General features: G+C 36.9%; 1 protein-coding gene across 11 annotated transcripts in view; it reads right to left on the bottom strand.

Annotated features, from left to right (window-relative positions):
- The window catches only part of ADIPOR2 (adiponectin receptor 2), a 145564-nt gene that overhangs the window by 5176 nt on the left and 126542 nt on the right, over positions 1-13846 (bottom strand). For all 11 annotated transcript variants that reach the window (XM_072799560.1, XM_072799559.1, XM_072799562.1 and 8 more), the window contains 4 exons: positions 9875-9994; positions 5080-5251; positions 2397-2583; positions 1971-2158 (listed from right to left, as the gene is read on the bottom strand). In XM_072799560.1, coding sequence (XP_072655661.1) covers positions 1971-2158; positions 2397-2583; positions 5080-5251; positions 9875-9994 — 667 coding nt within the window. The remainder of the gene's footprint in view (positions 1-1970; positions 2159-2396; positions 2584-5079; positions 5252-9874; positions 9995-13846) is intronic.

Here is a 13846-nt window from a genome sequence, read left to right as displayed (position 1 = left end):
GTTTGAAAGGGAAAGGAAGGTTCTTCAAACTCTGAGGATACTGCCACCCCAGATAGCACAGATATGTTCTAAATGATAGATCGATTTACAAATCCAAGGAGCCTCCCGCTGAGAGAAGCTTAACAAGTCAGCAGTCCTCAAAGGGTTTAGATATGTGTTGCTAAGTGTTTGAGGAATACACAGCTCTAGGAGTTTAGACTTTCCTAAATGCTTCCTCCTTATAGACACATATTGCAATACAAAGCAATTTCACACATTTTATCTCTCCTTTAAAGGAACAGACATTCCTGGGGTTGGAGTGGCATGGACTGGTGGGGGTGGCAATGGAGGGGGCGTGCGGTTATGAATGCTCCCAGGCCCAAAAGTACCAATCCGGTACAGAAATCTATCAGAATCATTCCACCACAGCCCCACTGCCTTCAAAACTATCTACAGAAGTGTTTTTCAAACTTCTGGATATGACCTAGGTTATAAGATCAACTATGTGAATTTAGATTAGCATTTTTTTTTTTTTTAGTGAACTACAATAAAATAAAAAAAAAATCACTGTTGCAAATGGAGTGTTAAGTTTTTAGAAGTTGAATAATATGACTGTGAATTTATGAGTATATACACAAATCTGTGTCAATCAAACCACCACAGGAACACCTCATATGCTACAGCCAGTTAACTGCTCCTACATTCTGACATAGGGAGTTAAAAATGACACTTAACTCTCAAAATACAAGACAAGGAGCCTGTTACTTGCTTTGGACATGACCTAATAAGGTGTTGGTATGCAACAATACATATACATGCACATACAAATAAATAATGGGCATCTGTAAGAGAAGAGGAAAATGGCAATGCCCCTCTCATAAAAGAAGGGAATCAAACAGGACTAAATAAAAACCTTTTCCTACCTCTATTCCTCACTAAAGAAAAATCCTCATGATCCTGTTTCACTTGCTATTTTCCTCCACATGCTAAACAAAGGCTCTAGTGGTCTTGTCTACCATTCTAGAAGTCAAAAGCTCAGGAACTTGGTTCTTCTGATGTGTATCACAGTAGAACATTCAGCTGTACTCTTATCTCCTGGGCTGAAGCAGGCTTAGCACCACAGTTAAGTAGTACTGGAAGCCAACCCTGACCACTGCTTCTCTACTTATATAATCACTTAAAAACCTAAGTGGGTAGACTATTGCAGTCATTAACAAGAAGTTAAATTCTTACTTCTAACGTTCTAGGTAGCTGCAGATGAACCATGGCTTGGATTTTAATATGAGATTTTCTTTTAAAAAAGGTCAAAAGGAAAAATACTCCTTTTACTAATACTTGTTCATTCTCAATAGGCACCAAGTTTGATACTGAGGACAGAACACTGAAAGACATGGCCCTGGCTATAAGGATTCCTCGGTCCACTGAAAGAAACAAAAACATATCTCTGTGAACTCCCCACTCCTAGAGGAAGGTTCAACTTGAGGCTTTTGGCTTTCCATATGATCTCCAGAGAAACAGGCATGATCCTAAATATAAAAAGCCTCCTTATCCCTACATTAGAAGAGATATACGGTGCTCACTTTAATAGAATACAATTGTGAAGTCTTATTTACCTAAGCAGTACACATTTTCAAATAAAAATACAAAACAAAGAATGACAACAACAAAAGAATCAATCACTAAAAAGTACACTCCAAGCTGAGAAAGAGTAATCCTTTTTTTTTTTTTTTTTACAAAGGTTACAGAACCACTGCCTTATGGGCATAAACTCTAGTGAATTACATTGGCCAATAAAGCTCACCATGCCCCTCAACTCTAAGCACTTTAAGACAACTAATGAACACTACTACATTAAAGCCCCTGAAGAACAGGAACTATGACTTATTTATCTTTGCATCACAAGTACATAGCACAGGACTTGGCATGTAGACCTTTAATAAGTGACTGGTAAATAAATGGAATGTCCAATGTAAAACCTTCATATCTCTTACCTGCTCTTACTCCTCGATACTGAGGGGTAGCAAACATGTCCCACTGAGAAACTATAATGGCTGCAATGCCCAGCACACAGATGACAATTAAGTAGATGAAGCAAGGTTGTGGATTACAGTAGAAAGAATAATAAAGCCATGGAACAAAACTTCCCATTATCAGAAGAGCAATACCAGAGTAATCCAATCTAAAATAAGAAAAGAAAAATTCATGTGATGTTAAAAAGTATGGCCCACTACAGGTTCCAATTGATCCCCTATGACATGAGCTAGCACTAACAGACAAGAGGCAAACAGGGATGCCTGCTTTAATTTAAAAAATGTTTTTAAGTTCCCATCAGATAGTATCAGGAATTCTGACAACTGTGCTGGATGTTTTTCCCCAACTCTAATATTTGATTACAATGTAGACTTTCTGATACTTACTTAGAGAAGAGCCGGGAGACCCCTTCTGAGTGGCAGTAGACTGTGTGGAAGAGCCATGAAAAAGAAAGGCAGAGAATGGCCCCCAAGAAGAATAATCCAAAGACCACCTTCTCCTGCAGAGGGGCCACAAAGGAGATGTTTGGGCGAAACATATAAAAGATCCCCAGGCACAGGAAGAATACACAACCTATGAAAGGAGGACAGGGAGAGAAAAAATGATCCTTGTCAACAACAGTGTTGTGTGTTGATGACATCCTCAGTCCTTCACAATCATGAATGATACCTGAATCAAAAACTCCATGAGAAAGATTTTCCAAATAACAAAGCTTATCCAAAATTTTGGTCCACTTCAAACACTGCTGGTACCATATACTCCTGGGCTTCATAAACTGAGTGTACAGAAAATAATAATTTATTTATCTAAGAACATAATCCAAAAACCAGACAATGCTGCTAAATTAGTCTACTTCTACCTCTAGATCTAGTATAAAATTTCATTTAGAAAGTTTTTGGCATATATGTTGGAGCCCAGTTTTCACAGATCCATTTTGTGTTTGCTTTTGCAATGAATTCTAATACCTCCAAACTCTGTCAAGAAATACACCTTTCCTCTACCAACAGCTGTCAGGGAACATTATGCTTCTCTGGTCCTCACCAGTTGGTCCAATAGATTCAAGAGTTAAGGACAATAAAATGCCTGCTCATGCTATTTCATGACCAGTTTTTAAACTGCCTTTCTTCACAGTAAGATACACGTTCTTACTGCTGAGGGAAAGGGTCACTTAACACAAGGACAGAAATTAAGAAGTTAAACATGTGGTAAGTGACTGTTCTATTTAATAAAACTTTTACCTTTGAGTTAGACACTAGCAATGAACTGGATTTGACACTCGATTCTGCTCTCACTATACTAGCAGGTAGAAATTTGGGGACATAACAGAAATCAAATGTGTGATATGAAATGTAAGTCAAATGGGGTAAGCCACAAAAAATTTTTCACAAGGCTGTGCGACCATCTCTATTATTTAATTTCAGAATATCTTCATCACACCAAAAAGAAGCCCATACCTATTACGTTCATCTCCCACTCCCTACTACTTCCCAGCCCTAGACAACCAATAATCTACTTTCTGTCTCTATGGATCTTCACATTCTGGGCATTTCATGTATATGGATTATACAGTATGTGGCCTTTTGTGTCTGGCATGTTTCAAGGCTCACCCACACTGTAGCACATATTAGTACTTCATCTCTTTTTTATAATATTTCATTTGCAGGGATATACAACATTTTATTCACCCATTCACCAGCTAAAAGATGTTTCAGTTGTTTCTACTTTTTAACTATCATAGATAATGTTGCAGAAAACATTTATATAAAAAAAAAAGAAAAGAAAACATTTATATACATGTTTTTGTATGAACATGTTTTCAATTCTCTTGAGTACATAATTAAGGAGCAGAACTACTGATAACTCTGTTTAACTTTTTGAGGAACTGTCAAACTACTTTCCATAAAGGCTGTATGTACCATTTTCATTCCTAATAGAAAAGTATCAAAGTTGTAATTTTTCTGTATCCTTGCCAAAACTTGTTACTTTCCATTTTCTTGATTATAGCCATTCTAGTGTGTGAAGTGGTATCTCATTACAATTTTCAAAGTATTTGGTTTGCATTTTCCAAAATGACTAATGATGTTGAGCATCCCACTTTTTGTTCTTTTTTTTTTTTTTTTTTTTTTTAATTGAAATAGAGTTGACACTTGAGCATCTTTTCATGTGTATACTGGCCATTTGTAGATCTTTGGAGAAATGTCTAGTTGTATGCTTTACCCATTTTTTAAACTGGGTTGTCCTTTTATTGTTTAGTTGTAGAAGTTATTTACTAGATCCTCATCAGATATATGATTTGCAAGCATTTTCTCCCATTCTGTGGGTTACCTTTCCACTTTCTTGATAATGTCCTTTGACAAATAAAATTTTTAATTTCGAGAAAGTCCAAAATATTTTTTCTTTGGTTGTTTGTACTAAATTTAGGTGTTAATTGTAAGAAATTGTCACCTAATCCAAGGTCACAAAGATTTACATCTATGTTTGCACCTAGTGGTTTTATAGTTTTAGTCCTTATGTTTAAGTCTTTGATCCATTTTGAGTTAATTGTATAATGGAATGAGGCAAGGTCCAACTTGACCCTTTTACATGTAATTACTCAGTTTCCCCAATACTGTTTGCTGAAATGACTATTCTTCCCCCACTGTAATCTTTAATATGCAATTATGATGGAAAAAAATATTAGATTACATTCTACTTCAAGCAAAACTGAAATTTAATTGTGAATATTCCAAGTGATGATTTTGAAAAATCAGCTTATTTGTATTAAATAAAGCATCCTCCTCACAGTGTTCATTAAAACATTATACCACATTTTGTATAGCACCTTTCCCTTGGCCTGGTTCAAAGACACTATCTGAAAATCTAGGAGAGAAAATTATGACTTAGCTATAATAAAGTCAGAATGCAAACTAGAATAACCACAGAATAAACCAGTAAGAAACTGCATCATTAGAAATTCAGAAAACAAAATGGCCGATCCCAAATACATTTTTTGTTTTATCCTTTTCCTCAAATACATAGAAAAAAAATTAAAGTGAATCACTAATGCATTACACCACTGATATTACATACCTAAAAGATGTGTCCAGATGTTGCCTGTCTCTGTATGTATTCTGAAAATGCTCTTAAAACAGGCCCGGAAAGAAGGCATTGGGGGCCGATGTCCATGTAAAAGGAAATCATTATCCTTGAGCCAGTCTGGTAGTACATCATGAGGGATTACTCGCCATCGACCTTCCCATACCTGGAAGAAGAGTATCAAAAAATCTTTGTGGTTTTGTCAATGTGGCAACACTGGCTGCCCTAAAAGCATAGTTTCAAGACTCATTTCAGTCTGGCTAAAGGTAGGGTCCACCTGTACAAACTCCCCTTCCTTTATCACCCACAACAGACTTTACTCTGAAATGTCCCTGTGAGATTAAATATGACTGTTTTTATACTTAATATTTCTGATGGTGGAAAAAGAACTACAGTTGACCCTTGAATGCTTGAACTATGTGTGTTGACTTATATGCAGATTTTTTACAGTATCATCCTATAAATTAATTTTCTCTTCCTTATGATGTTACTTTTTTTCCTCTAGCTTATTTTAAATGTAAATATAGTTTATAATACATATAACGTACAAAATATGTGTTGAATTTTTATGCTAACAGTAAGGCTCCCAGATGATAGGTTAGTAGTTAAGTTTTGGAGGAGTCAAAAGTTATACATGGATTTTCAACTGCAAAGTAGTCAGTACCTTTAACCACTGCGTCATTCAGGGCCAACCTGTACATAGAAATCACTTTTGTGCTTTCTGCTAAATTCTCTCCCTCTCCCTTCTTTTCCCACCACAACAAACATGCTGAAGTAAGAAAAAAAAAAAAAAAAAAAACGTACACAGGAGTCACAATCTTGGATCTCTACCATTAACCAGTTGAAGGGACTTTCATCAGAAAATCACCAGGTCTGTTTCCTCATTTATAAAATGAGGGTAATGGTACTTTGATTACTTCATAAGAATCAAATGAAATGACCCAGAGTACTTCATAAATGAATTAGCGAGCCCCAGCATCCACCCCACAGATGGTAGGTAACCCTGACCCTCTCCAAAGGCTATTATCTATCTAAGAGTTAGTGACTAATCCACCCTTTTCATTCTGGAGAGATGGCAAAGAGACTCAATGTTAAGGGCCTTCAAAAGTCCCATCCCCACCACCCCACCCCCTTCTCCTTTTTCTTCATTGTCCCTCCCTCACAGACCCTAACAGAAAAGGGATCAGGAATTTGGTACCCGTCCTTAAAAACCTGTCAACCTGTGCACTCTGCTTCTTTTAATGTATTTCATCCCAGAGAGCTCAGATCACAAGGATCACTTAATTCTAATCTAACTTGTTTCTACTAATCAGAAAGGTATAAGGAAAAAAGCCAGGTACATGATCTACCTATAGGCTTCAGGTTCAGACAATGACCCCACTCCTACTCCCTAGGTTCTTGTAACAAACAACATGGGCAGGCAACACAAACTCAGCTCTCTTTCTACTATGCAAAGTGACTGCCAGCTACTGAGCCCATTCTTTTTGCTTCATGTCTTCCTGTTCTCTGCTCTCCTTAATCCTTCTTATTGAAATAGACTTGTAAAAGAACTGATCCTCTGTGTAACTCCAAAGGAAACGAGAACTAACAATTTAAGAGCAGAAGTGGCCCTCTTAACACTACTAAAACTCTCTCTCTAGCCTCCCCACTTCTTTTCTCACCTTCTAAACTCAAAACCTGAGGCCTATAGTTACTAGTGATAATCTGGCCATTCCATGCTTGTGTGTAACATACAATAAAATACAATAGTGCCAACAAAAGACTAATCTAAATTTTTAATGTCTACTGGTAATAGTATTACCACTTGTTGGTCTTTTTTTTTTTTTTTTTTTAAGATTTATTTATTCATGAGAGAGAGAGAGAGAGAGAGGCAGAGACACAGGCAGAGGGAGAAGCAGGCTCTTTGCAGGAGCCTGATACGGGCCTCAATCCCAGATCACGACCTGAGCCGAAGGCAGCCGCCCAACCACTAAGCCACCCAGGCATCCCTAGGATTACCACTTGGAAAAGTAATTGAGATCTACCAAAGGACTTTCTGGAAAGAATGATAATACTCCAAGATACTGAATTTCTTTTATCTAATCTGAACTTGGAAAAAAAAAATGCGATTGTTAACATTAACTTTACAAGATGCTATTCTGTTTTACTTTGGGAGAACTGTATTTTTAAGAGAGAGAAGAAAAGAGAAATTAATCCCTTCATCCTCAAGGCAGTTCACAATATGCAAATAGCTCTGCTGTGACCATATGAAAAGTGTTACCCCACACAGCCAAGATGCTCCCTTTTAGCAGTCAGAAAAAATATGTTGAGTTTTTTACTAGTTATATTTGCATATAACGTCAGTGATTTTTCTCCATTTTTTAAAAGATTTTATTTACTTATTCATGAGAGACACAGAGAGAAGCAGAGACACAGACAAAGAGAGAAGCAGACTCCATGCAGGGAGCCCAATGTGGGCCTCATCCCAGGACTCGAGCGTCATGCCCTGAGCCAAAGGCAGATGCTTAACTGCTTAACTGCTGAGCCACCCAGGCATCTCTCTCCATTGTTTCTCAACAACCAATCTAGTGGTTTAAACTGAGCCAAGGAGCTATTCTTCCATTATTATACTGAAGTTGGTGTCATATTCAACAGACACTGCACCCTCAATTCTCAACTTGGAGTCGATCCAAATGCCAACCAAAGCAGGCATCCTCTTTAACCCCCCCAGGGAAAAAAGAACAGGATCACAGCTTGGCCAAATACATATTTCTTTATAAGCTTGACAAAGGCACTGCATAAACATCTGAGCAATGGTCCACTGGATTTATATTAGACCATTAATACACAAACATTTCTTTTTAATTGAAGGCTGAGGGAAAAAAGCATGATGGAACTTGGATACTCTATAAAGACTAAATGATTTTATTTCCCCTATTCCTGTAAGAAAAGCTTTTCCAAAAGGGAGTGTATACCACCAACACCACAGGACACTTCATTTAAAATTGTTTACTTGCTTCCTATCCAAGAAAAAAAAATTTGTGTCACTAGACCCAGTTAATTATCAAGTATACTCAATTGCATGACCGCAGTAGGCGGAGCAAACCTGGAGAATGCCATGTCACAGGAAGCCTCTCCAGTCCACTCTCACAGACAAACTGCTAAAGAATAATAAGGGAATGGTAGTAAATTTTGTGTTCCATTCACTTTTTTTTTTCCACAGTAAATCACAGTTCGGAGCTAACAAATGCCCTGTTTATTCTCCCATTAGCTGTTACACTGGATTTTTTTTTTAAAGATTATTTATTCATTCATTCATTCATTCATTCATTTATGAGAGACACAGAAGGAGAGAGGCAGAGCCACAGGCAGCCCTCTGCAGGCTCCATGCAGGGAGCCCAACGTGGGACTCGATCCCAGGTCTCCAGGATCACGCCCTAGACTGAAGGCAGCAGCGCTAAACCGCTGAGCCATCAGGGCTGCCCTGGAAATTTTATTTACTTTATTCTTTACTCTCAGTTCAGAAAATGAGAATAAAAGGGCAGTCAAGTTAGCTACAGTTCCCCACTGATCTGTAAATACTAAAAATCCCTAATGGCCCAGACACTAAATATTCAACTTTGAGAGATTTAACACAAAACTTGCTTTATGAAAAACAAAATATCTCCTTTACAAAATCCCTGTGTGTTAATTCTCCTAAGACAGCAATCACTAGAAAGAATCTATGATTCTGCTTTGCATTTTCTTCACTAATTTTCAAACACTGATTAAAATTTCCTGTGCTCTGAGTAGATCCATAAATGTGTATACCCCTCCCCCAGCGCTCTCCATGCATCCCCTTTATCTTAGAAGGAATGTCTATAATCAGATTATAATGTTTTCTCATCCTCAGGTCCAAAGTACAGTATTCTAGAGTCAACTGGCCCCAATTATTTCTACCACCACTGTGAATGTAGGAAAACCTAATTTAGTTTTCAGGATCTAAGACCACATGCAAAAAAAGTCTTGGTTCTATGAAACCTATATAAAAAAAAGCTAAGAGTCATAAAAATTTCTTTCTAAATATTTAATCAAGAATTCTCCAGAAATGTTTAACAAATGAATTTATTTATACATACTAACATAAACAGATTGACTTATGACTTTGGATCAGTCCCACCAGGTCCCCATCGGTCAGGTTATCAAGTAGCTTTAAACTTACCAGAGCCCCTGACTCTTTTCTCTAAGAAAGCAACCTCCAATTCCAGTTGCCATCTTAGAAGGGGAAAAAATGCCCACAATAGATCCCTAAAGAAACCGATAATGCATTATAAGATAGAGACAAAACATGCCAGCTGAACTAGAAATACTAAATCTGCATGAAAACTGGGAAATATCTATCTAAAGATTATATTGATTACTTACAGAATCCTTAGAAAGATTAGCACGTTGGCCATCACAGTTACGTAGAAGAGATTCAAGGGACTTGGAAATGGCATTTTACTATCTCTAGGCATCAACCACGCCCAACTTTGATCCTGTCTTATCTGAATTATCAATAAGACTTCTACTATGTTAACTTACATCAGGAAACACTTGTTTCCCAGATGGATATTTGAGTTTTATCACAACTTTATCATGTGTACTATAGGGAAACAAATGTGTTTTGTCTTAAACAGGACTAAAGTTATAAGACTGTTTCTGTCCCCATTTTGCCACAGATTATCTCCAAAGTAAACCAACAGCTAAGGTACTGCAACTCTCCTTAAAGATTCCTGTTTGGGAAGGGGTAAACATATAGCATAGAAATGATAACAAACTGTCATCTTACCTTACAAACAAATTCTTCCATTCTTTCCATAGCATGATGGGCTTGTAAAAGAGGGGACATACCCATAAACCCCTCATCTTCCTGAGAAGCTTCATCATTGCACTCATGTTCCTCAGAGATCTGTAAGGCAATCACAGAAAGTCAGAAACAGAGACCAGGAGCCAAATGAAACTATCAACACACTAACCTTGAAAAATTATAATGAAATAATTCCCTCTTAAAGTCAAAGCAAGGCCTCAAACAAGTAATGTCAGTTTATTATAGAATCATGAGTATTAAAAATGAACATCTGTTATTCTTCTCTGACAGACAGATGAAATACAAGAGCATTCCCATGGCCGTTTCAGTAGCAAATTCCTGGAGTAGCGTGAATGGTTTTTTTGTTTTAATAATTATATTCACAGATATATATGTATATATAATATATGTATATATATTCTCTCTCTCTCTCTCTCTCTCTCTCGAAATTGCTGAGGGGGAAAACTCCAAGAACCCCACTTGGTACATATAAAATCAATAATTGTAAATACAATGGGGGAGGGGAGGGGAGGAAAGAAATTTACTCAATTCTTAAGATATGCCAAGCATAAAAGAAAGGCCTTTGTATAGGCCATCTAAATTAATCCTGACAGTCTATTATTATTAGGTAAGTATTCTTATCACCATTTAACAAAGAACATTAGGCAAAGAGGTTAAAATAAGTTGCCCAAGGTTAAGACTAGTCAAGGAAAAAAGTAAAAACTCCCACACCCACTGTCTTTCCACATTCCTGACTAAAAGAAGAAGAAATAATCTGGTTAGACCTTAAGGGATAAATCAATAAAATTAAGATTTCTGTTTCCAGATGAAGCTTCATACTAGTTTAGATATAATGATACTGAGAAGGGCAATGGACCAGAAGTTAGGAGACCTAAGTAGTTAAGTGTGGTTTTGCCACTAATATAGATGGAACCATATATAGATTTCTCGATCTGAACCTCAACTTTCTCATTTCTATCTAAAATAAGGAGTTTAAAACTAAATAATCGGGATCCCTGGGTGGCGCACCGGTTTGGCACCTGCCTTTGGCCCAGGGCGCGATCCTGGAGACCCGGGATCGAATCCCACGTCGGGCTCCCGGTGCATGGAGCCTGCTTCTCCCTCTGCCTGTGTCTCTGCCTCTCTCTCTCTGTGTGTGACTATCATAAATAAATAAAACTAAATAATCTCTACAGTCTTCCCTATTCTCTAAAATTCTGAGATTCTGCAACTTATTGAAAAATGATAGCACAACTCAGTGAAAAACGACAGCACTAATTGGAATTCTGTATCAAAGAGTCAGCTAGATAAACAGGACAAGTTAACATGACTGAATGAAGAAATGAATAACTTTCTATCTCCAGTCAGAAAATTGTTAAGGATGAATGTGTAGGCACAATAAGTAATCTACCACAATACTTGAATTTGAACATGTTTAAAAAGAAATCCTAAGATTTCATTTTCCTACTCTTCACTGTTCAAGATAACTAGGGGCTTAATATTAAGCAGCAGGTGAGACATGTTGCCTACCCAATCTCAATTGTTACAAAGTTATGTTCTCCAAGAAATCTATCTTGATTCTGCTTCTCTACTATTCTTACTTATAAAACATCCTCCATTCATTACTTCCCTAAAACTTACCTGTCTGTCCTTCAGTGCCCAGTTTTTCTCAACCTTTCTTTCATGACTGCCACCCTCCCCTCTCCCACCAAGCATTTTTAGATTGCTTCTTCCATCCTCAGGAAATTTTATTAACACAATATACTATATATCTGTGTACATACTAGGCCCTTTGGAGGGCTACAAACTGTGGAGGCCGAGAAAAATTAAGGCCATCCCACCTAAAGTTTAGCATTAGCACAAGTACAGCCATCTTAGGCCCCTGTGAATAAGAGCTGAACTTATGGGAAAAACTGCAGAATGTCCTCAATGTCCTTGGCAGGTAATCCCAGATCAGAAAGACAACAGAGCTCAGAATTGCCCTTGGCAGAGAATCCCATATCAGAAAGACAACAGAGCCCACGCCCATGGTAGAAAATCCCCTAGACCAGCCTATAAAAAACCCAGCTGTAACCCACTTCAGGGTCCAAGTCCAAGTCACTGCTCCGCTGTGTCGGGTATACTTGGACCCAAGCTCGAGCTTGTAAATAAACCCTCGTATGTTTGCATCGGTGTCGGCTCCTTGGTGGTTTCTGGAATTCGCAATCTTGGGCACAACACAAACCACTGTAATATTTTAGAATTTTTCAATCCCCTCTAAATCAATTAAGTAATTTTCACCACAGAATGTATATATGCCCTACCTAATCCACAGCAACTGCCTCCTCTTCTGAACTTCTCTAGCAATTGAAATCTGTAGCCCTTATTTGACAATGAATATATCTGAGTTACAGCTCTTTTTTTACTGACTTACACTTTTTAATTTCATGCTTGACGGAATTTTGCTTTTTTTTAATGTATCATTTCCTAAACGAGATTTTAAGTGCCTATGTGGTCTTCTTTCCCACTGGCCCCCAGAACAGTTCTGTGTAATGGGTTACATACTTCACTATGGCTCAAGTAATTAATGCTTTAAAATTCCTTCAACAAAAAAATTTAAAAGATGCCTAATTAAACATAAAATAAAAATGATAAAGTACCATTAAAACATCAACTTACAAATAAATTATGCCAACAGTTTCTAATAAAGCTACAAATAAATGAGCATATAAAGTAGGATTAGTTAAATGTTTCCTGCACCAACATAAGTAAAACCCAATTAAGTCGAAGAACTGGTCTGAAATGTCAATGGGATTACTTAGTGTCAGTAGTTTAGAATATCAGGCTAATAATACATTTGGATCTATAGAAGACTACTCCTAGAAAAAGGCAAGCCAGATTCCCTGGCAAAAGAAAGGGCACTTCACACAGTTAATCTTAGAAACTTAGATAAGAAAAAATGAGAATAGAATGCCTCTCTCCATAGGTACTCACAATATCTACATAAAAGAGAGATGAATGGTTCAACCTCTAACCATAAGGTTAGGGTTAATGACACTGTTGTTGGAGATAAATACGTGTTTATTGAAAGAAAAGTACATTCATAATGTAGGATGTATGGTCTGAGTCAAAAACCAACTAGTGGCCAATAAACATTGTTTATTCATTTGGTCAAACATTTTTTTAGGAAAAAGTGGCTTGCCATAATGGATTAAGAATGATTTTGAAGTCAGATAAACTGTGATTACTGATAAATTCTGTTATCTTTGACAAGATTACATTTAACCTAAGCATCAGTTTCCTTATCTGTGAAATGATTTTAAGAATCTGCTACAATGCAGATCTGTTTTAAGAATAAAAGATGATAAATAAAAAGAAACTATCATAGGTCTCAAGACTCAGAAGACAATAAATAAATGATGGTCTTTATTATGATGATGATGGGCTAGGTACTAGGAACATTAAAGTTAGTATCACAACTTGTTGGAGAAGATATGCATTAAGTAAATATAGCAATGAGCTAGTGAACTCTATGCAAAAGGTCTGATGCAAATAGAAAAGAGAAAACAGTTAATTTAACTTTGACACTTGGGAAGTTTCCTAAAAAGGTAACATCTGAACCAAGACCTGAAAAATGTGTAAGAGATTCATGAGTCAGGCATGACAAGAGAAAGACATAACTGATAAAGGCAACAGCATGTATCCAAAAACAGAGGAAAGAAAAAGAATACACAAAGAATACATAGTTTAGCACAGCTGGAGCAACAAGTAAATGTGATGTGAGACTAAAAACGTAAGTATAAAAACAATCCAAATGCCCATCAACAAATACATAAAATGAAAAAAAAAAAAAACAAATACATAAAATGTAGCATATACATATATAGAATATTACACTCAGTCATAAAAAGGAATGAAGTTCCCATATGTACTACCACATGGGTAAACATAACACTAAGTGAAATGTGCCACACA

The sequence above is a fragment of the Canis lupus genome, chromosome 25 (genome assembly GCF_048164855.1).
Source record: "Canis lupus baileyi chromosome 25, mCanLup2.hap1, whole genome shotgun sequence".
In the NCBI taxonomy this organism is placed as follows: Eukaryota; Metazoa; Chordata; class Mammalia; order Carnivora; family Canidae; genus Canis; species Canis lupus.
This window is presented reverse-complemented; position numbering and strand designations above follow the sequence as displayed.